Here is a 26,943-nt window from a genome sequence, read left to right on the forward strand (position 1 = left end):
CTGGACTTGATTGGAAAAGAAATAGTTATCCAGGAAACAAAATCGATGTAGTAGGAAATAACAGGATTCCTGGCATGTGGGAAGCAGGAGCTTGGAGAGCTGGAAGGCAAGTCTCATGCCCAAGGAATCGCAATGACCATTTGGTCAATGGTCAATGGTGATCAATGACCACCAGTTCCGAGTCAGAAACTAGCATTTTATAATTTTTAACTCCTTTGGCTTTTGGGGACTTCTGCAATAATTTCCCTTTAGTTCCCATTAATATTTAGTCAAGTTTTTTTTTTTTTTAATACCAGTGCTTTTGGGGGGCCTGGGTGGGTTAGTGGGTTAAGCCTCTGCCTTCGGCTCAGGTCATGATCTCGGGGTCCTGGGATTGAGCCCCACCTTGGGCTCTCTGTTCAGCAGGGAGCCTGCTTCCTCCTCTCTCTCTGCCTGCCTCTCTGCTTACTTGTGATCTCTCTGTCAAATAAATAAAAATCTTTAAAAAAAAATACCAGTGCTTTCAGCTAGGCTGAGCTGAGCTAACCTAAGGGAACGATAACACTGAAAGCCGTCTGTTCGTTGAACATGTGCTCTGAGCCAAACACAGAGCTGGCTGCTTTACATACATTATGGTTTGGAAATGATCCGATGACCCAGTAAAGCACTTAGTATCTCCAAACACTTCCTTGAATCCGGGTTGAAAAGGAGGAACAGAACTCTCCTGGGATTAAAATAAGGAAGGGTTAAAATGAATATAAAATCAAGAGTTAAAGAATTGAAGTCACACATAGAATCAGCCCTCCCCACCTAGAGACTCTCCTTGAACTGCTCTCTACTAAGATCTTGTAGGTTTCTCCGCTGTGTTTTGAGAGACGCTCATTTGGTGTAGAAACAGTATTCTACTCCAGTATTAGAACTTCATTTCTTTGGGGACACCTGGGTAGCACAGTTGGTTGAGTGTCTGACTCTTGGTTTTGGCTCAGGTCGTGGTCTCAGAGTCATGGGATCGAGCTCTATATCAGGCTTCGTACTTGGCAGAGTCTGCTTGTGATTCTCTCTCCCTCTCCCTCTGCCCCACCCATGCCCTGCCTCTCTATAGTGCCTGAATAAATCTTTAAAAAATAACAGCATATTTGAAAAAAAAAGAATTTCATTTCTTTAGATTAAACTTGCCCTGTTCTCATTATTTTTTAAAATATGCACCTATTCCTAGAAAAGTAGCCACACAAACAATCCATTCCTTAGTGTAAACAAGTCAAAGTCACAAGAGACAAAGCGGAGATGAGGGACAGTTCCAGATCAAGGGAAACTATTGTTTCCAGACAGTTCCAGATCAAGAGAAACCACTGTGATTCTGGATTGGATCCCCAATCAGAAACAGTGAATGCTTATCAAGGGTATATTACTGGCACAGTTGGGAAAATTTTGACTATAAAATACTCAACAGTAGTGTTGTATCAGTGTCAAAGTTCCTGAATTTGATAACTGTATCATGGTTATGTAACAGACTGTCCCTACCAACAAAAGTTAAATGCTGATATATTTATCGGCGATGTTATTTAGGTCATGATATCCGCAACTTACTTTCAAATAGTTAACAAAATGTAGTAATAATTTCAAAAATTTTAATAGTGATAGTATGTATGAACAGAGAGAAAGAAAAGCAAATATGGTAAATAGTTAAAAATTGGTGAGTCTGGGTGAAGGGTAACAGACATCCATTGTACTATCCTTGAAACTCATCTGTGCCTTTAAAATATTTCAAAATGAGGAGCTGAGGAAAGCACATGTTCATTAGAACCTTCTCTTCTTGCTGAGATCTAGGCCTATCCTTCAGCCCCTTGAACCCTATGTGCCCTAACCCACTTGTTTCCTTTACAGATGTATTTCTAAAACCCTAGACCACCAAGTTAATCTGCATATACACTTTCTAGTGTTGTCCTTGGTTTTTTTTTTTTTTTTTTTGTAAGACTGATAGAAATTCTCATACCTGGGTAGATTTTTAAGCAAATTTTTGGCTTATGAACTTCGGAGTGAAAGACTTATATCCTTGGGGAGCCGTTTGCTCTTACCCTGGTTGCTGGCAAAATAAGGTTTTCATTGTTCTGTGATAACAGCCCTTACTGAATGTGTTTCTTCTCTTGGGCCAACATTTGCTCATGCTGTATTTTCTTCCTGCCTGTTCCCCAGAGATAAGGGGCAACCCTCACTTGCTGATCAAGTACCATAGTGGGTTCTTCGTGGACGGAAAGTTCCTGTGCTGCCAACAGAGTTGCAAAGCAGCCCCAGGATGTACCCTCTGGGAAGCATGTAAGGTGACACCCCCCCCCCGCAATGGGTGGGACCCTGGGAGGATGGGCCCCGTGAGGCAAACCTGCCAAATTCCAGAATAGCTCACCAGCTTGGGAAAACAAGATGTGCCACATTGGTTGACATCATGTAAACCCAGCCTCAAAAAATGCTATTGGGCAGATGAAGTCTATTCTAGGGTCAACTGAGTCATGTTCATTGAAATGATAACAATATTAACATTTGCTGTTCTTTCATTTCATGAGAAATTTTTTTTTTAATTGGAATCATGAACCGAGCAAGGAGCTATTTATTTCCTCCCATAATTCTTTCTGGTTTAAGATAAACTCCCAGTGGGTAGAATATGGTGAACATATCACCATGGTTCATAGCCTAAAATAATAAACTAAAAAAAAAAAAAACCAATGTTCTTTTTAATAATACATCAAGGGATAAAACTTAAAGTGACACTTTGAATCACTATAAATACCAAACTGATGGACGATCAAGTTTTAAAAGACATATTTAAAGGACTTACCATTCTGGGCATGTTTACTGATTTCATAGTAACACCACAGAAGGTAGTGAAGGATCTGCTTTAAGGGCAATCGGATTCTACCCAGAGTTATATTCCTAAGAAAATCTGCCTGAGATTTTATCTGGGGACAGAAAGGAAGGCCCACCAAGTGGCTTTGAAGGGCTAAGGGAGGGAAGAAATTAGGTTGTTTTCTGCTTATGCACTATAGGGTCCCATCTCATCTCTAGGATATTTACATGAGATGGTCTTTTTTTCTTTTTTAAGATTTTAAAAAAGATTTTATTTATTTTATTATTTAAATATTGTTTATTATTATATAAGCTTTATATAGTTCATGCTTTTATTGAGTAAAAAGAGGGCTCCCTATTACTTCATTCTCTTGGGTCATGTCCCTCCCCAAGGAATTCCCAGCAGAAATCATCTTCTGTTCTTTAAGATGCTTATTTAAACGTCAGGAGAGGGAAAAGGACAAGCAGACTCCACACTGAACGTGGAGCCCAAGATGGGGCTCGATCCCACGATCCTGAAAACCCTGTGATCAGGACCTGAGCTGAAACTCGGAGTCAGACACTTAACTGACTGAGCCACCCAGGTGCCCCATGAGGCAGTCTTATAAATTTTAGAAGTTTATCACTGTGTAACAACCATAAGTTGTGAATAAATTAAAAAGGAGTAGTTATTCTGGTAACAGTTTTACCAGCTTGAGCAAAATATGCTGGGATCACACCTTTAATGAACTGAATAAGGTCAGCGGTATGATACCTCTTTATGAATTATAAAAGACACGAGGACATGAGCTATTATTCACATTTACTCCAATATAGTATTGACACCTGACAGTCTCATTAATGGTATTACTAGTAATTTGACAACAAAAATCAATGAATAAATGTTCATGGTGTTTTCTATCTTAATTAGACTACAAAACAAATATTTATTGATCTTAAATAATATCACATTGCCCTTTATATTTAGGAATTATTGTGATTTGATGAACTATACAGAAATTATTGTATATGGATTCCTCCCTCCACTTAAGGGGCTGAGGAATAATGTTTCTTTACAGCATTAATTCTTTCTCCCAATTATTCTGTCAGTGATCTGGTACCATTACCCAGCAGGCCAGATTCTAGCTCTGACCCTAACTCCCTGGGAAGAAGCAGGAGAAAAGGCCAGAGAGAGCACTCCCTTGGGACTTTCATCCTAGGCTCGATCTGGATGGCGTCTGCCATATGTTCTGGGTGCAACAGGCTCTTTGCCAGCCTCTGAGGAAAACTACAGAATTTGGAGCTGCCGTGGGTCCATGAGCAGCTATCATACCGTTTAGCTAGCCGAGTATAACTTACTCCTCTGCTAGGTTACAGAGTGGCCCAAGGGTACAGTTACTAGGAAGGAAATAGTTGCAAGCTCTTGCTTCCTTCTGTCTCCAAAATGTCCTGGACCATTCCTTTTCCAGGATATGTGCGCGGCCTACAAGTAAATTTACCATATCCCCCAGTTCGTTGGGAGCAGTCTCATTCTGCAGCTGGTGACCTGGCATAATTATTAAAAACTTACCTATCCCTGTAAGAAATGTTCCGGAGTGGTTAGTAAATTATATGGCCGCTCTATTTGTAAGGCATCTAATGGCTTTACACCCATAGCCTGGGCAAAAACCAGCAATTGTCAAAAGAAATGGAAAAAAAGAGAGGGTGGTTGGGTTATGGACATTGGGGAAGGTATGTGCTATGGTGATTGCTGTGAAGTGTGTAAACCTGGCAATTCACAGACCTGTACCCCTGGGGCTAATAACACATTATATGTTAATAAAAAATTAAAAATTAAATGAAAAAGAAATGGAAAAAAGTCGGAGACAGGTTTTTTCACTTATAAATCAGCTACCTGGGGATACTTGGGTGGCTCAGTCGGTTAAGCATCTGCCTTAGGCTCAGGTCATGATCCTGGAGTCCTGGGATCCAGCCCCGGGTTGGACTCTCTGCTCATCAAGGAGTCTGCTTCTCTCTCTGACCAACCCCTACCCCACTTCTTGTGCACTCTCCCTTTCTCTCTCTCCAATAAATAAATAAAATCTTTAAAAAAAATAAATCAAGTACTTATAAGCATCTTGTATGAGTCCATCAAAGAGGAATCAGACATGGATTCTTGACACCTGGCATCATAGGTACTACCCAAAGAGATTAGATACCTGCATTTCAAACACAAGGTGGAAATGTGGTATAAATTAATAGTTTACAGGATTTAGAGGAACTTGAATGTTTTTATCCATTTGGGGAGGATATTGATAACCAAGGGGGGAGCAGTGGTGTTTGAGTTGGGTGTTACGCAGGAAAACAACAAAATCACTCCAAGTGCTGTGTCTAAATTCAAGTCATCTGAAGCATTGATCACATAAGCTAGTTTATCCTTTTGATTCCTAACATCTGCTTTGTTTTGTTTGAAAGTTCCTCCTGGTATTATTTGGTTTTGCCTTTCAGATGCTGATCTACACGTTACAACCAATGAAGAGAAACACAGAGTTCCCATCTTCCCAGACAGAGTGGTAAGTTAATATTTAAAAATTTTTGCATAGTCAGGACATATTAAATAAACCATGAGTTGCCAGATTCAAGACTAGAAAATATGGCCTGCACTGGGACTGCTGAGCAAAGAGAGGACAGAGGTGAGCTATCACAGATAGCAATGGCAGCATTGAATGCCAAGCCCAAATAGTGAATCCTTTTGCCATTTTATATTGTTGTACTTAATAACTGGGCCTTTTCTAACCTGTAAGCACATAAATAGTCACCAAAAAATGGGTGCGTGTGGGAGACATCCTTATGATGGCATCACACAGGACAGGCAGGTGTAGTTAGCTGTCATTCCTCCCCCAGCAGCTGCATGGCCAAGACTGCCTCATGCAGGTATCCTGAAGAAGGATGGGACTTCATAGGACACAAGCAGAAAATAACCTAATTCTTTCCCTTCAAAAGCCACGTGGTGGGCTTTCTTCTCTGTCCCTGAATGGAATCTTAGGGAGATTCCATAGTTTTCCAGCTGCTCTTAGATGAAACAAAATGTCCCAATTACTAGTAGTCGTGAGAAGAACCTCTACATTGTCCTATCCAATGTTATAAACATACACCTCCAAACGTCATTCCAAGTTACAGCTTCTCCCCTTCACATAGCTCAGGTGTGCATCAGCTAGCTGGCTGCCTGCTTTGGGGAGAGAGCCATGAAGAAGCTGAGATTTCTGATTCTTTCATGGTTGGGGCCCAGGAAGAGGGTGTCTAATGAACAGTCATTTGTGGCAGATTACATCGTGATTTTGGCAGGGGTGGCTTCTGGGTGAGACAGTTGTCTAATGCTGACTCTAGCTTATGGGAAACTTTGTGGGTTCCCCATGAGAGTGCAGATCCAAATGGAGTTTTATGATGGAGTGGTTGTCTTGACCCTTAGCTCTTGAGTTTCCAGTCTTTACATTTCTGCTGGGTCAATTCACCCATCTTGGGCAGAGTTCCTTTCAAGATGGCTCCCAGAACCCTCTCCCAAGGGTGGAGTTGGCCTACAGTACAACAGACAAAACTGACTGCTCTGGTTGGTACAACTGTATGTGACTCACTCTTGCAATACAGGCTGCTGCTCTGTTTTTGCTCTGCTTTCAGGTGTGTAGCCATAGCCTCCTACTTTTAGGCTTCCGAGGCAGATGTCAGCCTCCTCAAATGCCAGGGGACACATAAAATGGCCTCCCAGTGATGCTCTAGAAGCTCTCCCAGAAGTAAAGGAGTGTCTCTACCCATCCATTCGCTCTATGGTATCTTGGGTACTTATTTTCAGCTGCACACAATCACACACACACACACACACACACACACACACACACACACCCCTCTCTTTCTAAGTAAAAGCCACATAATCTTTATGAACCAACATGAAGGACAAAAGGAAATCTATTAGAGAAGGTTAAATTGTATCTCCTAAATTTCATGTTCACCCAGAACCTCAGAATGTGACCTTATTTGGAAACAGGTTTTTGCAGATGTAATTAATTAAGGACTAAGGTGAGATCATACTTGCTAAGGATGTATCCTTATAAGAAGAGTAGAGGACACAGGGAGATACACAGAGAAGAAGGCCATTTAAAGACCTAGGCGGATCAGAAAACAAATAATCCAGTTAAGAAATGGGCAGATGACATGAATAGACACTTTTTCAAAGAAGACATCCAGATGGCCAACAGACACATGAAAAGATGTTCAACATCACTTGTCATCAGGGAAACACAAATCAAAACCACCATTAGATATCACCTCACACCTGTCAGAATGGCTAAATTTAACAACACAAGAAACAACAAGGGTTGGCAAAGATGCAGAGGAAGAGTAACCCTCCTACACTGTTAGGGGGAATGCAAGCTGGTGCAGCTCGTCTGGAAAATAGGATGGAGGTTCCCCAGAAAGTTGAAAACAGAACTACCCTGTGACCCAGCAATAGCACTACTAGGTATTTACCCAAAGGATACAAAAATACTGATTCAAAGGGATACATGCACCCCGACGTTTGTAACAGCAGTACCAACAATATCCAAACTATGGAGAGAGCCAAAATGTCCCTCACTGATGAATGGATAAAGAAGAAGTGGTATATCTATACAATGGAATATTATTCGGCCAACAAAAAGAATGAAAATTTGCCATTCACGGTGATGTGGATAGAGCTGGAGAGTATAAAACTAAGGAAAATAAGTCAGAGAAAGACAAATACCATATGATCTCGCTCATGTGGAATTTAAGAAAGAGAACAGATGAACCTATGGCAAGGATAGGGGGAAGAGAGAGAGGGAAACAGGCCGTAAGAGACTCTTAATGATAAAGAACTAAGGGGTTGATGAAGGGAGGTGGGCAAGGGGATGGGCTAGATGGGTCATGAGTACCAAAGAGAGCACCTTCTTGTGATGAGCCCTGGGTGTTGTATGTCACTGATGGATCACTGAATTCTTCTCCTGAAGCCAATATTGTACTGTATGTTAACTAAACCTAAAATTTAAATGCATAAATAAATAAACACCTATGCAGGAGATTCGAATTATGCTGCCACAAGTCAAAGAATGCTAGAACCACCGGAAGTTGGAAGTGGCCAATGAATATTTTCCCACAGAGCTTTCACAGGGAGCACAGTCATAGTGAAGCCCTGATTTTGGACCTGGGGCCTCCGGAACAGCGAGAGAACAAATCTCTGTTGTTTCAATCCACTGAATGTGTACTGGCTTGTTAGGGCAGCCCAAGGAAACTAATATAGTTGTTCAGGTTTGAGGGTCTTGTTATCAGCAACATTGCTATTTTGGTCTGGCTCCATGCTCCAGTCCTGAAGCTGGAAAATTATGGCTTTATAAAACACCTAAGAGCAGATATATACCAGAAAAAGCAAATTTACAGAAACAAAGGGTTGACTAGAGGTTGCCCAGGGCCAGGTTGGGAACAGGTGACTATTCACAGTCACAAGGGCCTTACACGAGTGATGGCATTGTGCTCCATCTGGATTGTGGTGATGGTTTGTCCATCTGGACAATTTTACCAAAAGTCTCTGAATTCTACACTGATGAAGGGTAATTTTCATGGTATGCAAATCATAGTTCAGTAAAATTTGTTTTAAACAAATCTAAGAGCAGAGGATAATTTAGGAGCCAGAAACTATTGCATCGAATCTCTGACAAGGAATTCTCTGGGAAATGTGCTGAAAATTATCAGTCAGGCAAATCAGCAGCCAAGGATTTGTAAGTCTGTTTTGATTGTAAGCTGCCCTAAGGGATCAAGGATCAGCGAGAGTATCATGAAAAATGTGTTTACCTTTGTTTTTACCAGAACATTCTGTAGAGGACTTACTTTTCAGAGTGGAGGAAATTAAAAATCCACTTTCTAGCCCTTCTGTTCAGATTTCTGTTTAGGGAACTTTCTGGAGCATTTATCTCTGGATGGAACCACATAGCTCATAAATAGTGTCCAGCACTGGGATGTCGATCCCTGCAAAGAAGTAAAAATATGAGTATGAAAAATTAAATGCAGACCTTACATCTTTTTACATGAATTTTTAATTGAGATATAACATGCACTTGGACAAGTATACGCGCCCGAAGTGTTCAGCTTGACAACTTTTCACAAACCGAACACATCTGTATAACTCTCACTCAAATCAAGGAACAGAACATCGCAGAACCCCGGGGTACCATCGTGTTCCTTTCACTACATCCCACTGAGAGTACTCACTAGCCTGACTTACAACATCATAGCTCACGTGCTTGGTTTTGACCTTTACGTAAATGGGATCATAAAGCACATCATCGTCGTGTGTTATCTGTCTTTCTGTGAGACTGACTGACACTTTAGCGTGTGGTTGTAGTTTACTCTCAGTGCTGTAGAGGATTCCCCTGTGTGAATATACCCCTATGTTCATTTTATTGCCACTGTAACAAATCACTAATATTGAGTGACTTAAAGCAACACAAATTTATTTTCTTGAAATTCTGAAGGTCAAAAGTCTAACATAAAATGGGTCCACACAGCTGCATTCCTTCTGGAGGCTTTAGAGGGGAAAAAAATCCATCGCCTTGGCTTTTCCAGCTTCTAGGGGCCAACTATGTTCTTTGATTTCTGGCCCCCTCCCCTATCTTCAGGACCAGAAGGGTAGCACCTTGTGTTTAATATCAAATAAGTTTATTATCTTCCCCTTTAAATGGACATTTAGGTCATTTCCGGTTTTTATCGAATGGAAATAATTGTGCTATGAACATTCTTATATGTGTCATTTGATTTCACTGCTGGACGTGCGTATAGACTTTCTGGATTGTAGGGTATGTGCACAGTTGACCTCAGTAGATTCTGCAAACCACTTTTCAATGTGTTTATGCGCTCCGTACTGCAACCAGCCCAGTATGAGAGCTCCAGTTGCTCCAGATCTTTGCCTATACTTAGTACAAGCCCTTGTCTGCTTTTCCTTTTCTTTTCCTTTCCATTTCCTTCCTTTCTTCCTTCCTTCCGAAGAGCTAATGTACTTGGCTTGTTAGTTCCCAGTGCCTGAATCTGTGTCTCACTGTGATATATTAAAATCTCTTCTCCTCCAAAGCTGAAGATTCCTCGAGCAGTTCCCGTTTTCAGAATGAATGAACCATCCTCAAGTACCACCACGGCCCAGTATGACAGTGACTCCAAGAAAAACTATGGCTCTCAGCTGACTGTCAACACGCAGGGTACTCCAAGAGAAGATTGCCCTGACTGGTGGAAAGTAAGGAAACTGAAAAGGTAAACTTCAGCTCCCAGTTGGGCTCCCCAGCATGTAGGCTAGAATTACCCACAGCCTTGGATGTCAGCCTCAAAGCTGTCCACACGGGCCTTAGTTGAGAAGGGCCACCCTTTCCGAAAAGGCTCAGCGCTTGAGCCTGAAGTCTGGCCGAGCAGGTGCCCCGCTGGGACCAAAAGGCATGGACTTCCCATCTATGATCTGATCTACGATCTAAACGATCCTTGCGCATTTTATTCCCTCCTCTTTCTCTCCTCCTTTCCTCCAAATAACCCTACATGCCAGAACTTGGAAGCTTTAAAATATACCCTTTACATGAGGTAGTTCAGGGTGGGCTTACTTTTGTCCTGTGCTTACAAATGACAAGTAACCCTCCCAGCGAGGCCTTGGCTGCCTTCTCGGGATGGGCACCTTTCACCTTTCCTGACATAAGTCGTCTCACTTGTTTTTAATCAATTATTTTTATTAACAGATAGTGTATTATTAGCCCCAGGGGTACAGGTCTGTGAATCGTGAGGCTTACACACTTCGCAGCACTCACCATAGCACATACCCTTAAGCCAAAAGTTGCTACCGAAGGCCAGACTGAAAATTACCTTGAAGGCTCCATACTTGATGTTCACTAAAGATTGGATTGAATCGCAAGATGACAATAGAAAAAGGGTCAAGTGACTGTCCTTCCCTCTTGCCCCAGCCTTCCTCCCCATCACGTTCTTCACTGTCTGACATCCCCTCGCCCAGTCATTAGCCTCCCTGCAGGGCACCGGGGTCTGTCTTTCCCAATAATGTAGAATATCCCTTGGCTCCCAGGCATCTCCTTTCTTTGTTTTCTCCCTCGTGCTCTTATTTTTTTTTTTTTTTTAATTCTTTCCATCCTCATCATCCACCCAAAGCAAATGCCTCACTGTACCGGTGACACAGACACAGGGTCACACGGAACTTGAGAGAATGTAGGTGTACTCTTGCTGTTGCTTTTGGCATAACAAATTGCGGTGCTTTTCATTTCAAAGTGGAGCTAAGAGTCCAAGTGTATTAATCTATACCTCGCGCCTGAGGCGACATGTCCCATTTATTTGCCTGCAATCCAGTCTTCTTGTGGAAGGAGACCATCGAAAGACACAGATCCTAGGAGAGCGGGTGTCATGTCAGCTTTGTGCAAGGCCCCCTCCCTACTGGAAGCCCCAGGGATCCATTGAGGGAAATGTGTGGTGAAACTGATCAGTATTCAAATAAGTAGTCGGCACTATTAATTCACGGGGTGGGGGGTGTGGTTGTACAGCCACCAACGCCTGGATGGCTAGATCCTATCTTTATTGAAATTGTTGACATTTTTTTTCATCACAGATTTTTTTCATTAGTTTTTATCTTTAAAAAGTTTCATCAACAAGTTACTGAGTTTTTCTGACACCCCCTTAGGTTCTGCACCCCAGATTCAGTCCCAACCTTGGATTTTTCCCTAGAACTTGAGAAACCTGGCCATCTGAGCAAAGAATCAATGAATCACTTCTTAGTTTGAGTAGCATCAGTGAGTGAAAGATGATGATGGCTTAAAGGTCTTGTGGATTGAATTTTATAAATGCCGTCATGAGTCTCAGCTCGCATAAGTAGATAATACTTTCTATCAACTGCCCTCACTTGAGCTGCTTTTTAATTTTTTCCATTAAAGTATTCAAATATTGCAGAATATCCAGGGTACCTTCTCCTAGGTTATTTTCTATGCACATGTTACCGTGTGTAACATTTCTTTCTCTTCACTTCACATCTTGGGCATTTTTCCCCATTTAAATACATGAAGTGACATTTAAGTTTTAATGTGAAAAAATATTGGATGGTGGTTACACATAACCTGCATTTTGCTCTCTTAGTCATTTTTAAGTATGTTAAAAATTGAGTTGAGAGGTGTTAGGGACACTCACACTGTCTTGTAAGCTCCTCGATTATTTTGAGTGTCTGTATAGTGTTCCATCATATGGATAAACCTCAGAGATGCACCATGGGTGGACATTCTCTGTGTGTTCTTAAAAGCAACATAAAAGCGAAAATTGCTTCCACCTTTTAAAATAAGAGTTTTCTTATGAAGGGATGAAGTAAAAAACAAAACAAAAACAAAAAAACAAAAACCATGCTAGTGAGCAAGGCTCTTCGGAAGGCAGAGATGGCTCCTTCTCAGCGTTGAGGAAATGGAACTAGAGAAGCATTTCCTTGTTAAGGAAGCTTGTTGCTACAAAGGGTGGTTTTGAGAAACAGCCTGAGATAGGAAAGCGAGCAGGAAATAGGTCCTACCTTCCAAGCAAAACAGCATTTTCAGACTTTTCATTGCAATTGTAACAGCCAAGAGGAAAATAACATGTTAAAATATCTGAGTGACCGAATGCCTGCATAGCGACAAGAAAATCAAGGCAAACCCCGTCTAGATGATCTTTTCTAGTCACAGCTCTCTTTTGCTTAGGAAGCACTGTCCAGCTACCTCTGGTTATTGGGGTCCCTGAGGGACAAAAATGTGAAAAGGACTCATTGGCTTAAATTCCCAACCCAAGTGAAAGGTGACAGTCCCAATGTTCAAGGAAGCTCAAAGATATCTAACAAAACTATTTTTCTTTTTTGACATTTATAAATAAACATGAATTTACAACATGTATCTTTTGTCACAGCAACGAAGATTTTGCATCTGGCCACCAAAGGGAAAGGACAGTTGGAAATCACAGCACCTCCAAGATGTCATGGTAAGTCAAAGGCAGATCATTCCTTTACGTGTAGGATTTGCTTCCATTTGCAGGAAAACTAACCACATTTGCAATCATTTTTGCAACCAGACTTCACGTTTAAGGTAAAGACGAATCAAAAAATTCATGTAGTTTGTCTCTCTGAACCCTTCAGTCAGTCAGACTCGATGGCCCGTGGGTTACAGTTCTCCTCATCTTCTTCTTCTTCTGCCACGCTAGCAGGAGGAAAACCACCCAAAGCCAAGTAACTCTCCTCTAAGAATTGCTCTATACAAAACTCCAACTTTTTTAACCTCCTACTCCAGCTGCTTCTGAAGGCATTTGTCTATTTCATGAGCCCACTCTTCCAAAAGAGTCAGGTACATCCATGTTCCCGGCGGCCTCCTGGAGCAAAGAGCCATTTCCTCATAAACTGGGCATGAACTCAACTTTTGAGTGGTTCTCTCTTCACTTGGCAGATACCTTCCCAAGTGCAAAGAGGGAATTTTATTTGTCAAGGTGAAAGCTGGGTAGGATTCGATGTTGCACTCCTAGATGGCAGGGGGGGTTTTGGTTGTGTTTTGGTTTGGTTTTGGGCATTCATGTCCTTCCCTCTCTTCTTAAGGGGGTTCCCCGAGTCAAGTTCATCTGAAGGAGAGGAAAACCTGGATGACTATGAGTGAGTTTGAAAGTTCTCTGTGCTCCTCTAAACCTAACATAGATGTTTCTATTCCATTCTTCTCCAAAGTAATGCCTCAAACTTGCTCAGGAGGCCTATATTTACTTGGGTAAACTCATGTGAGGTTCTGGGCCGCTTATCCAGATGATGGGTGAGAATGAGCTGGGCTGTTATTAAGTGAAATGATTTTCCTCAGTCTGGATTCTCTAAATTGCCTGTATATATTCGCTGGATTTATCATATACCTGGTGTCCCCTTCACTTGACTTTGTTTTCATAGATGCAGTATATGACATTTCTGCCGAGTTTTTCTGCCTTGGAGGTCTCTGGCCAGGGTGATGTTCGAAGGCTCTTATTAGCACTTATTAGTCCCGTCTATGAAGTTGTTTATGATACGGTAACAAGGGAGCGCAACTGAGACTTGAACATGACTGCATTTATGTTGAGAGAGTCCCATTCCCAGGGCGACCTTATCATTTAACATCCAGATTAGGACATTTTAGAAAGAGAAAAAGAGCACACTGTTACATATTATACTTGGACATGAGGCATGATCTGGACTGGTGAAGATACTGAGACAGTTTGGCCTAAGGGGTGCTTAAGGTCCTTTCCAAAATCTAAGACTGTGTCCTTCTACAAATAGGGACAAATAAGTCTCCGGGACTTTATTTAAAGTTGGCGTTAAGGAGACGTGGGATTGGCAGGGCAGACTATGTCTCCCGGATACCTGCTATCAAACGGTAGCCAACTCACTTGACCATCGGGATTATACATCTTTGCAGTTCTGTTTTTCTATGACTGTGCTCACTGAGATATTGGCTCTAGGTACATTGAGAGGTTTTATAAAGCACATGTCACTGTTTCGACTCTTCGTCTTACCTCTAACCCAGCGTAGCCCTTGGCTTTCGTGCCACATTAGGGAACACCTGCTGTAGGCCCCACCCCCACAAACACCATGGCCTTCTCACCACCTTCTAGCTCCCACTGACCTCTACCTTCCTCCCCAACATCTACCCTCAGGAAAGCCTCTGATGGAATAATTCAAACGAAGACATAAATGACTGAGAAATACCTGCACCCAAATTATCCAAAGATAACAGTACTTTGACAGATGAGAAAGATTTAAACCCAGGGGAGTGAATCCCTAATAATGGATGCCAGTCTTTAGCATTTCGATAAATTGGAAGTCTCTCTTTGATTTGGAAAGCCCAGATCTGACCATATGGACAGTCTTTACCTTCATCATTTCTATATTCAAGAGGGGCATGAAACGTGTGCCCTGGGGAAACACTCGGGAGAGACCTGCCCTCTTCCAAGTCCAAGAGATGCCGGAGGGCCATCAGGAGGACAGGGCTCAGCCTCTCACACTGTGCTCGGTGCCCCCACCTTCTTCCTCTGTCAGTGGTACTGAAGTATTTGTTTGGTGGGCAGAACTTCAGGAGGAATTCTACTATGTTCTATTGAAGGCTGATGCACCGAAGTTTAGATGGAAAATCATACCTTAGGACCAGGCTTAAGCTTCTGCTGCTCTGGCAGTGAAATCTTTTTTAAAACAGAGCCAGGCCTCAGCAAAGTTATGACACAAGCAGAGTGTGTGTGTATGGGGGCGGGTGGGCAAGGCTTATTCACAGTTCCACTTTGCTTCTCCGGACCTCTGTCCTTATATTTGATCACCTTTTTCTTCTATCTCCCATAGGCATGTTTCCTGGATCATATTCCCTGAGGAGTCTCTTGATTAGCTGTGATTAGCTTAAAATACTGACTCAGAAGAAAATGATCAGTTCCTACCTCAAGTATTAATTATAGCATATCTATAAGGGTAGAGTTAGAAGAGACTTTTAAACTGATAAAATTCAACCCTCATCCTCATTTTGCAAATGGGCAGTTCCAAGGTCAGAAAAGGCCAAGTGGCTTGTCCAGAGCGTTCAGCTACTTACTAGGAAGCTATGTCTAGGATCCAAACCTCCCAGCTGGCTGGTGGCCCTTTCATTCCATGGGCCTCCACACCAGCTGACAAGCCCCGCCCCCCGCCCCCGCCCCGCCCCACCTAATACATCCTCACCCTCCGGTTCTTCTTTCCTCCTCAAGTGTTATCCTCTAGCCAGAGGGTCCTTGTGAGGCCCCCAACCCCTGCTTCACCACACCTCACACCCTGTTTGTTTCTCTAGTGTGACATTCTGGCCAAAGCCAGAAGACAGCGCACATAGCTGATCTCACATGAGAAACAAGTCTGGGGCCTGCTGAGCTCTACATAGTAAGATATGATGCTCTTGGCTCACTTAGTGAAGAAGGTAATATTTCAAGGTCATGTCTGGCTGTTCCACACCATTTATCTCTCAGGTCGCTGTGTTACTGGCTTAATATAACCATAGAGGCCTATCTAATTGCTATCCCACAAATAAAAAAATATTTGTTAGAAAAGCTTTTGCTTTGAAAGTAGGTGCTATAAAGGGTGCTTCTATCAGATCATTAGAAGGAAAATACAGGGCTGAAAGATACGAACTTTCATCTTGTCATTGTGGCAACCCCACTTTCCCACTGGAATATTCTTTCCTTGGTCTCATCTCTGGCTCTCGTTCGAATCAGGGACACATAGGACGCACAGACTGGCCTGAAGGAGCCCAGTGTGAAACTGACACCCGGGCACCAGCCCAGACGCGTACTTGCGTGGTGGAGACACGGGAACCCGTAGTTCTGAAAAGCCCCCGGGGTGGGGGGGATCAGTCAGGTTGGGCAATCCCTGATCAAAGCCAATGCCTCATTGCACGGAGTGGAAAGCAGAGTGATGAGGGATCCGGTTACAAATTATTAACTCGCAAATTCGCCATTCTTTCCCATTGAAGCTGGTTTGCGGGTAACATCTCCAGGGCCCAGTCGGAGCAGTTACTGAGACAAAAGGTAAGTCGTCCAGTCTTTAAAGGATCTCTCTTGGGGCCAGAGGGTAGTGCCTTGCTTCTCGTAGAAACTGGAGGGTTTACAGTTAAGGGCTCATAGTCCTGGGGCTTAGCGGGCCCTTCGCCTGTGGCTACCTCCTCTGATTCCCATCAGCTCGTGCTGGGTAATAAGCCACTTCTAGATTGAGTGGTTTGAAACAAGATTCAGGAGTTCTCACCATTCTGGGCACGGGGTGCCACGGTTCTGCTCCGTGTGGTTGACACGGGCTTCCTCACAGCCTGGCGATCCCAAGGCAGGGTAGACACGGACAAGCCCTGGGGTTCACTGCAAGCAAGGATGCAATTTCGGCTTTTGTCACGCCTGCGAATGCCCTATTAGCCGAAGCAAGTCTGGTGGCCCAGCCCGGACTCAGTGTGGGGGGTGGGACTGCCCAGGGCAAGAATACGGAGACCTGATTGACAGCCTAGGTCATCTCTGTCCCTGCTCGGGAGCACCCAAACTGGAGTCCAGTTAACTTCTACCTGATTCTGTCACAAGATTGGCACGGAAATAACAGAAGCAAACTCTTTCCATCTGCAAAACTGATGCTGTGTTATAGTTCAACCTAGTAAAACACACCAGGGGTTTCTTTGAGGGGGTACTAGTGGGAACGTGATGACGTTATCACCGAACGCGGTGTCTTGTCACGTTGTCGCATTCTTAGCTTACTGTCTGCTCTTCGTAGTCTGGGTCTGCTTAGAGTTAGCGCAAGTCATTAAGAAAGACAAGTTGAGCATGGAACTTTGACAAATGCATCTTTGGTTTTCTAATACCTTCCAAGGTATTCTATCTGCAGGGATAGGTGGTTTTTAAGTGTTTTTTTCTGAAAGATTAAAATATCAGGCTTGCACAAATACAGACAAAATTATCGAAGAGGGTTAAAAACTAAGCGGAGAGGGGGAGTCCCATTGTGCAGGGTAGGTGTCTCAAGGAACTGAGCGAGAAAAGGAGGGAAGCTGAACTGTGGGTCCCCTTCCGCGCCAGCTGTTGGGTGACCTGGGCTGTCATTGACATTTAAAGTTGATTGAAAAGATCCATTTCCCTACCACCTACCAGAATAATGAAAATGTTTTCCATTCCTTCCACTCTTTCCTTCCTTTCCAGGGAAAAGAAGGTGCATTTATGGTTAGAAATTCCCGCCAGGCGGGAATGTACACGGTGTCCTTATTTAGCAAGGCTGTGGAGTAAGTATGCCATGGATGTCTTTCTTTTATCTTTTGTGTATGGTCTTTGAATACGCTGGCCATTTAGTCACGTCTGGGGAGAAGACACCATCTTTAAACAGGGCCCACCCATCCCAGGCAGCGGCGGAGTGCCCAGTGCACAGCACACCTCACGGAACACTTGTTAAAGGAATCTTGGCCTGTTCCCCTTTGACTTGGCCCTAAGCCTAGAAAGACAGGAAAAGCGCAATGGCATCTGCCCACCATTGGCCAGACCCACCTGCTGAGTCGAGAAACCCACCCCAGGGTGTGGTTTTTCGTCAGCCTCTCCATTAGAAGTAGAGCTAGCAGAAAGTTGGATCAGTGTATCTGGGTTCCCCAGATAGCTTCTTTCCAGGGTATTGTCCCCTTTTCGTGGCAAAGAGCTCTGGCTTGAAGCTGCACCTCAGGGTCCAACTCCTGACTTTACCATTTCAAGGCTTTAGGACCCTGAGCAAGTTTCTTAGCCTCTGTGCCTCGACTTCCCCATTTGAAGATTTTATTTATTTATTTAATTTTGAGAAAGAGAGAGAGCGCTCACGAGTGGGGAGGTGGGGGCAGAGGGAGAAGCAGGCTCCTGGCTGAGCAAGGAGCCTGATGCGGGGCTCGATCCCAGGACCCTGAGATCATGACCCGAGCTGAAGGCAATCGCCTAACCAACTGAGCCACCCAGGCGCCCTTGGCTTCCCCATCTGAAAAGGAAAAATAACAACAACTATTATGCTCTACTGATGAAGTGAGTTAATTCACATGGTGGACACAGGGTAAGCGCTTAATATACGGACAGCAATCACTATGATATTGTCGTTATTGTGAAGGAGCGAGTCTAGGCGCACTACTCTTCTGCCCCGACACCCCTGCACATACGACACCCCCAGTCACCACCTGCAAGACACTGTCACCAACATCAGGATCCTCTGCCAGAGTTTTACAAGCCACTTTCCCATTGGCTGTTAGCTCTTTTGTTCCTTCTAATCACCCCGTGAAGCAAATAGGAAAGGTATTTTCATGGGCACCATTCTACAGAGGAGATCTCTGAGGTTCCAATATTTCTCTTACTGGTTGGATGGCATGACCCTACTGTGAGCACCTGTAGGGTTTTTGGTCATAATGAGTGATTAAAAGGTTATTTTATTTAAGAATTTTTTTATGGACAATGTACCTCCAATTTGAGAGACTAAGCTGTGCCCTAAGCAGCAACCCAGAATTTTCCAGTGCAGGAAGCTATGTCCCCAGTGCATCTCATGGACCAGTTTGCACACCTAGATGCCGGCCAAAGCCAACGCTGTAAGAAACAGAGGCAGAGATTTGTTTCATTGACTGTTAAGACTCTGTGACCCTCTGGCCCAGCAGCTTCAGCCAAACCTGGTATCAGTCAAGATCCTTGACACCAGGTTTATTTTTGAAGATGGCCTGGTAGGAAAAAACAGCAAAGAGATAATGAGTCAAGTGAAAATAATCCACATTCATGACTACGGAAGCCTTCTTTTATGAAACGCCATCAACAGGCTTGAATGAATTTCATGCTGAAACCGAGAACAAAGTAGCTGTTTGCAATAAGAAGATGCCCCTTTCCCTGTTTGTAGTTGCAGTTTTAACTAGGCTGGCATGACCGCGACGGATTTATCAACAGTTTCTTAAGCGCCAAACCTAGTGCAAATTGCTAGGTATAAGATCACATCCAATCTTTTTAACAACCAAATGAGGTTAGTTAGCAAGCAGAAGACATGGATGAAAGCCCAGTTCTCGACTGGTAGGCCATACTCTAAAACTGAAGACGGCCTATTGACGGCATCAATGCACCACTATCTTTCAAAATGAGCGCAACGCGGGAAACGTGTCTTACGTGGAAAAGGTCCAAGTTTGTGTGAGGAATTAAAGGGCCTCCCCACCCATGTCATCTTGCATGCTCCACTCCCCAAAGAGCCTCTCCCCCATGCTCTGGGTGAAACACCCACAGCCTAATCACCTTTATCTCTGGCATTTTAATCTTCATTATTATCCTTAAAGAGAACTGGTGTTCAGAAGAATCATCATTATTTCAGACTGGCTAAGGGAGGAACCATGCAGAAAGTTGGAATTTTATTGTACACGCATTCTGTATGTACACAAAGGTGACACTGAGTTCAGAGGGGAACACTCTTCTGCAATTACCAATCATCACAGATAATAGAAATATATCATACAGCAATTTCTATATATAGAAAAAATATCAGATAGTAAGACTGAGAACGCCTCTCTGATTTCCCTCTCCAAAACTGGCAGATGCCTCTAAATTATCATTTAACCATTGTTGAATCAAGCTTCAGTTGATAATTAAAAGCATTCTAGGGGCACCTGGATGGCTCAGTCAGTTAAGCATCCGACTCTTGATTTCGGCTCAGTGGTGATCTCAGGGTCCTGGGATGGAGCCCCATGTCGGGCTCTGCACTCAGTGGGGAGTCTGCTTAAGAATCCACTTTCTGGGGTGCCTGGGTGGCTCAGTGGGTTAAGCCACTGCCTTTGGCTCAGGCATGATCTCAGGGTCCTGGGATCGAGTCCCGCGTCGGGCTCTCTGCTCAGCGGGGAGCCTGCTTCCCTCTCTCTCTCTGCCTGCCTCTCCATCTACTTGTGATTTCTTTCTGTCAAATAAATACATAAAATCTTTAAAATGCAAACTATTAAAAAAAAAAGAATCCACTTTCTCCTTCTCCCTCTGCCCTTCCCCTTGCTCCCTGTCTCTCCCAAATAAAAATATCTTTTTTTAAAGATTTTATTTATTTATTTGACAGAGAGAGAGAGATCACAAGTAGGCAGAGAGTCAGGCAGAGAGAGAGAGAAGCAGGTTCCCCGCTGAGCAAAGAGCACAATGCGGGACTGGATCCCAGGACACTGAGATCATGACCTGAGCCGAAGGCAGTGGCTTAATCCACCGAGCCACCCAGGTGTCCCCCAAATAAAAAAATCTTAAAAAAAAAAGCACTCTAACATTCTTTCTTCCTTACTAGTGATAAAAAAGGAACTGTCAAGCATTACCACGTACATACAAATGCTGAGAACAAATTGTACCTGGCAGAAAACTACTGTTTTGATTCTATTCCTCAGCTTATCCACTACCATCAACACAATTCAGCAGGTAATCTATTTCAGTTTTTCTTTCATGGGTCCTTGTTAATAAATATCAATTTTCTGGGATATAGCCAGTCCTCCCAATATTCTTAATATTATTGGGAATCATGAAAATAAGAATAAATATGTTTTCAAGCTAGATACCTGCTATGATTTTTAGCCTACGTTTCCTGGAACATTTCTGTCTCTAAGCTGCCAGAAAAATGAAGTAGCATAAGCTGAGAGACTTAGAAGTAGAGATTCTCTTTATAAAAATATTTGTTGCCTTTTTCTGGCCCTAGAAATAAATTGATCACAAAATTCACACATTATAGAAATGTTTACCATGGGAGAGAGGACCTCCATGGACAAGTTGTTGTCTGTTCTGATGGAATTTTTTGCTATGCTGATGCTAACATTTATTTATTATATGTATTAATGATTTATATGCATATATGTATGCACATTATATTTTTGTGGAGATGAGATCATTCCACACGTATTACTTTTCAGCTTGCTGTCTATATTCAACATGTCTCAGTGGTCTTTCCAGGCAAATACATATAGCTTATGGTCTATTTAAGAGCTACATAGAATTCTATTGTAGATTTGCTCCGTAATCTATTCACTAACCCTGTATTGATAGTGATTGGATCGCATACAGTATTCACACGTTATAACTGATGTTTCAGTGCACAGGCCTGTGCCCGTGGCTCTGTATGGGTGTCTCTGTAGCCAGATTCCCTAGAGGTGGAATTTCTAAGATAACAGTTAAGAAGATTTAAAGTGGAGACATTTTCAAATGCTTTTTAGAGATGTGCCCTCCCGCCAACGGCAATCTCCTTCATCCTTGCCAACACTGGGTACTATTACTCTTTTTAGATTTTGCCTAATCGACCGGTGAAAATGTATATAGAAATTCCTTCTATTGGAGGTGGGAACTCCCTGGTGTGGTGATCATTTCACGTTACAGACGTGTCAGATCATCACACTGCATACCTCTAAAGTTACGTAAGTCCGTAACATCTCAATAAGCTTAGAAAACAGAAATGAGAAATTTAAAAAAGGAAGTCTCCTCTAATGCCTCTTCTAGACGAGTGTCACTTGTGAACGATGAGTGGATGGATTTCCAACAGCAAGGAAACCTAAGCCGTGGGCGCAGCATCAAATTTGTTCGAGTCTGCCTGACTTGATTACATGCACATAGGGGAACTAGCCTTACTCCCTGGCTTTGATTTTGGTCCTCACTTCTGTTTTTCCTTTGTTCCAATTTTCTCAATTGTATATTTTAAACTCTTGCACCTCAAAAGTGCCCTCAAAAAGTATTGTATAGACACAAATTTCTGAGTAGAATGATTCCATTCCAGAGAATGCCCAAGAAACTCCGCAGGGTTTAGGAAGAAAACATTAAAATCTTTCTTTAGATTTTTCTCAAAATCTCCTTTTCTATTATGAGTGTATTTTATAATTCACATTATGTATTAATACAGTAGCCATTGTATGCATGTATTTTGGAGAAGTGAGCTAGTTTTTTTTTTCTGATTAAAAGTTTGAGATTTGAAACATGGGATATAAAAAGTAAAGCGATATACAGAAAAAGGAAAGAGAGAAAAAGGACCCGTTTGATAGTTTCCAGGACTTAGAAAATATCACACGTTTAGGCAAGAAGCATTTTTTAAATGAATTCTTTCCAACCACTATACATACTGTGATAATTTTAGCCAAGTTTTATCATAACTTGATGTAAACAACGAAAATGACCGCTTCATGCAACTTAGTAATAGGTTCCATTTTTTAAAATCGAATGGTTGGCTTTTTATTTTGTGCCCTTCTGTACAGTTTGGGTTTTTCTTTTAACCAGATGTATGTGCCGTGTGTATATGTATTTAAATATAGGGCTATAAAAAGAACAAAAATGGGACACTTTTTTAAATGAAAGATTCTGTTGAGCAACTAATTTGATCAGATTCTTAAAAGTCACATAAATTTGTTCTACTCTTTCCATTTTTGCTTTACATTGAGCTCATTAGTCAAGCCAAGCAAGTCAATACAGCTACAGGGTGAATGGGGTCAGAATGGATCTCCTCTCTCCGTCATGACATCCTGAACCTGGTGTTTTTCTGGCTACACTGGAGAGCGCAGGGGTGTGACCCGGTGTGATGTCGTGTGATGTGACATGATGTGATGATATGGTGCTGATTCCATTGCAGGTATGATCACACGACTCCGCCACCCTGTGTCGACCAAGGCCAACAAGGTTCCCACCTCCGTGTCCTTGGGAAGTGGTATGAATGCACACCTGGGCTCTTAAACTCCATTTCCCACCATTTCTGGTTAAAAATTTATATATCTATATTTACTTCAAAAAAGAATATATAGGGGCGCCTGGGTGGCTCAGTGGGTTAAGCCGCTGCCTTCGGCTCAGGTCATAATCTCAGGGTCCTGGGATCAGCAATAATGTTTGTCCATTTTCTTTAAAAAAACAAAAAAGCAAACTTTTCTGTCCTCCTGACCTAACTCTGTCATCTCCTCAGCCTTACCAAAAAGACTACCCAATTTGTCCTCTTTTTAGACCCGGTCGGCAGCCTCTAGAACGCCACTGCCTGTCCTTTCTCCTTCCGGGCTTCTGTAGCTGTTCAGGGAGCCTGTTTTCAACCGTGTGTATTTAGGATCAAGACACCCACCCAGATAACAGTTTAGTCTGCTTTATAAGAAAACACTAGTGATTTTTTTTTTTTTTTACCAAGCTAAGAGCATTGCACACATCTTGACACCAGGCATTTCCAAGACACCTCTGGGTGGCAGAGTGTTCTAGGCCTTTTGTCAAGAACTATGGCTGCCTCCAGAACAGTACTGTCCTTAAGACACATTTAAGTGATCAGCTTAAAATGAAAAGTCTTGCTGTTCTTCATGTTGTCAATATGGAACTCATTGGAGAACAAAACTCTTGGGAAGCTGCCAGCCCCAAAGCCTTCTATTCTCATTTTAAAGAGTGTCTGTCTTGCCTTGTTAGGAATATGGGAACTGAAAAGAGAAGAGCTAACCCTCCTGAAGGAGCTGGGAAGCGGTCAGTTTGGAGTGGTCCATCTGGGCAAGTGGAAGGGGCAGTATGAAGTTGCCATTAAGATGATCAAGGAGGGCTCCATGTCAGAAGATGAATTCTTCCAGGAGGCCCAGACCATGATGTAAGTTTCTTCTGAGGAATGGCCCTTTGGTCCTCACCATGGGGGAGAAGTTCATGCTAATGGGTCTTTCCCTAACATTTGCAAGGCCTAGAGCAAGCGTCTGCGTATCACAGGTATACTTAGAAGTTATAAATCAAGCTGTTAACTAAAATCAGTTCTATGCCCCTACTTTGACAAGTGTACCCCCGTAACAACCAGAGAGACCATGCAAGTTTAGAATTCTCAAGACTCTTTAGAGGAACCAACCTCTGGCCCATGTCACCCCCCCCACACACACACACCCTCCACCAACTAAGGCAATACTGGTGCCTTCAATACAGTCTGACAGAATCCCTTTCTCAGCCTGCTTTTTCATCATCTGATAAATAAACATACCCTTCCTAACGCGCCTCAGCTCCCAGCACAGTTTGCGATGCAACTAAGTGTCCTCTCTGAGCTGGCCCTGTACGCTCACTCTCTCTCTCTCTCTCTCTCTTCCTGCCTCCTCATGGTGAGGAGAAGACTTTGAAATGTGACCAGCCACCCAGGTGTGCCTATGACTTTTCTGATTAAGCACCAAAATTACTGTAATCTAGGGGCCCCCGCAGTGCCAAGTCAATTGGGATAGCTGGTCGTCCTGCCTTTAGGGAACTAACTAAGGATTGTATGGGAAACAGTTCCTGGAAGGATTCTGATCAAAGACTGCTGAAATCACAAATCCTAGCCTGCTGCTGAATAAGGGCACTTTTAAAAAAATGTTAAACACTTACATGGCATTTTCCAGCATTTCTCTGACTACTTTGTAAACATTAATGCATTCAGTCCTCCCAAGAAGCCTGGGAGGGATGTACCATTGCTATCTGTGTTTTATAGGAAACTGAAGCACAGAAATGTTCAGTAAGGGGTCCGAGATCAGGAAGTTAGTAAAAGTGGTAGAGCAGAGACGCAAACCCAGGCAGAACTTGCAGCCCATTTCCTTAGTCATCCTTTTGTGAAGACCAAAGCTACCAAGAGAGTCAGAACAATCACTTTGACCACAATGGTGGAATTGTCTGGAAGCAGAGGTACTATGTGAACACGAGCCTGGCTTCGTGAGCATGCAACCTGCACTGTGTTGAGGGCCCCCACCCTTGGGAGGGCTCTGCACTCTATTGTTCTGATGTCACCATCTTGAAATTCTTTTTTTAAAGATTTATTTATTTACCTTGAGAGAGAGAGAGAGAATGGGGCAGGGGAGGGACAGAGGGCGAGGAAGAGAGACTCTCCAGCAGACTCCCTGTTGAATGTGGAGCCTGATGCAGGGCTCAATCTCACAACCCTGAGTTCAGGACCTGAGCTGAAATCAGGAATCAGATGCTCAGCTGACTGAGATACCCAGGTGCCCCGCCATTTTGAAATTTTTCCTACTTCTTAAATAAGGATCCCTGCATTTTCACTGCATACCAGTCCCTGCAAATTATGTAGCCTGTTTTGCCTTTGACAACTATGCTGTCACAAAACTGGGAAGGAGACCAGAGATGTTCTCCTTCTGTAGGACAGAAAAAAGCTAGCGGAAACTCCCTTAGGCTCACTGTATAACCCATGTTATGGTGTAACTTCAAAACATTTTTTTTTTTTTGCTATTAGAGGACTGGTAATCACACAGAATCATAAAAGGTCATTAACAAATCACCTAGTCTTAAAGAAGAAAATCAAATGGCTCCCTATGGGGAGAACGTTGTAGCTCAGCTGTGATGGTCATATTGAGGCCTATTCTGTGGGCAGTAGCAGTTGCCATGATGTTCCCACCACATGGCCCCTGGGCAGTGACTGAATTTACTCAAGGAACAGCTTTTTTGGGTGCAGGACCTTGTCCCAGCACTAGCTTTCCCTCTACAGGGAGGAATGCTGAGTTCTAGGCCATTCTCTAAAAGAGGTAAAAGAGGCCTAACAGAGCTCATAGCTTTGAGCAACTTGATAAGGCATGTCGTTAAACTAAGAAGGAAGGAAAATCATGATTTAAATAGTTAAGGGGCGCCTGGATGCCTCAGTGGGTTAAAGCCTCTGCCTTCAGCTCAGGTCATGGTCTCAGGGTTCTGGGATCGAGCCCCACATCGGGCTCTCTGCTCAGCGGGGAACCTGCTTCCCTCTCTCTCTCTCTCTGCCTGTCTCTCTACCTACTTGTGATCTCTGTCTGTCAAATAAATAAATAAAATCTTTAAAAATAGATAAACAAATAAATAGTTACAACTATTTAACTATAACTATAGAAAATAACAATTTTAATAAATGCTCATTAAAAAATTCTGAAATCGACACATTAGCTTGAGATTTCCTTTACACATCTGAACATTAAAGAATCAGCCTGTAAACTGAACAATTACATGGACAAGCGGACGAACACCGTAATAGCAGAGCATCCGTCTGCCGTGACCTACCTGAAAGCACTATGTCAAGTGGTTACCACCTTTTAAGTTTATTATTGAAAGATAATATGGGGTGCCTGGGTGGCTCAGTTGGTCAAGTGTTAGAGTCATGATTTCAGCTTGGTCGGTGATCTCAGGATCATGGGAAAGGGTCCTGTGCAGGTTCTTCACAGGAAAATCTGCTTGAGATTCTCTCTCTCCTTCTCACTCTGCTCCTCCCCCTACTTGATCTCTCTAAAATAAATACATCTTTAAAAAGAAAAGATAATGTAGCAATAATGTCAAATGAATTTTTTTTTAAAAAGAAAGAAAATTACAGCTGATCTCACTTTCCTACCACGTCAATGATTTTCATTTTTCCTGCACCTTTCATATTCCGATACAATTGTTTTTTGAGAAGGAAGTGTTTGGACTTCAAAACTGAGCAAGTTTAAAGAGATGCTTTAAAATGGAAGTGATTGTCCTTAGTGTGTAGCTTCCTCAAAAATCAGCCACCGAATTCTCTAGATGCCAGGGGGGCACTCAACGGCATTTCTGAGGCAATAGACCCTTCGCTCTTCTGTTTCTCTGTAGGACAGGCGAACCCAGCACCCACAACTGCCCAGCTGCTGTTAGGGTTGTCAATGTTTACTAGGAGGCAGCTTTTTTTTTTCCTTTTGCCTTCAAAGGCTGATGTTCCCAGAATAAAATTTG

General features: G+C 42.9%; 1 protein-coding gene across 2 annotated transcripts in view; it reads left to right on the forward strand.

Annotated features, from left to right (window-relative positions):
* Positions 1-26,943, forward strand: part of BMX (BMX non-receptor tyrosine kinase) — a 48,727-nt gene that overhangs the window by 10,979 nt on the left and 10,805 nt on the right. For both annotated transcript variants that reach the window (XM_004758882.3, XM_004758883.3), the window contains exons 5-14: positions 2,173-2,292; positions 5,284-5,348; positions 9,905-10,080; positions 12,730-12,801; positions 13,406-13,459; positions 16,302-16,356; positions 17,497-17,576; positions 20,582-20,709; positions 22,892-22,966; positions 23,695-23,866. In XM_004758882.3, the coding sequence (XP_004758939.1) occupies positions 2,173-2,292; positions 5,284-5,348; positions 9,905-10,080; positions 12,730-12,801; positions 13,406-13,459; positions 16,302-16,356; positions 17,497-17,576; positions 20,582-20,709; positions 22,892-22,966; positions 23,695-23,866 (997 nt within the window). The remainder of the gene's footprint in view (positions 1-2,172; positions 2,293-5,283; positions 5,349-9,904; positions 10,081-12,729; positions 12,802-13,405; positions 13,460-16,301; positions 16,357-17,496; positions 17,577-20,581; positions 20,710-22,891; positions 22,967-23,694; positions 23,867-26,943) is intronic.

The sequence above is a fragment of the Mustela putorius genome, unplaced genomic scaffold (assembly GCF_011764305.1).
Source record: "Mustela putorius furo isolate JIRA1106 unplaced genomic scaffold, ASM1176430v1.1 tig00003836_pilon_pilon_pilon, whole genome shotgun sequence".
Lineage (NCBI taxonomy): Eukaryota > Metazoa > Chordata > Mammalia > Carnivora > Mustelidae > Mustela > Mustela putorius.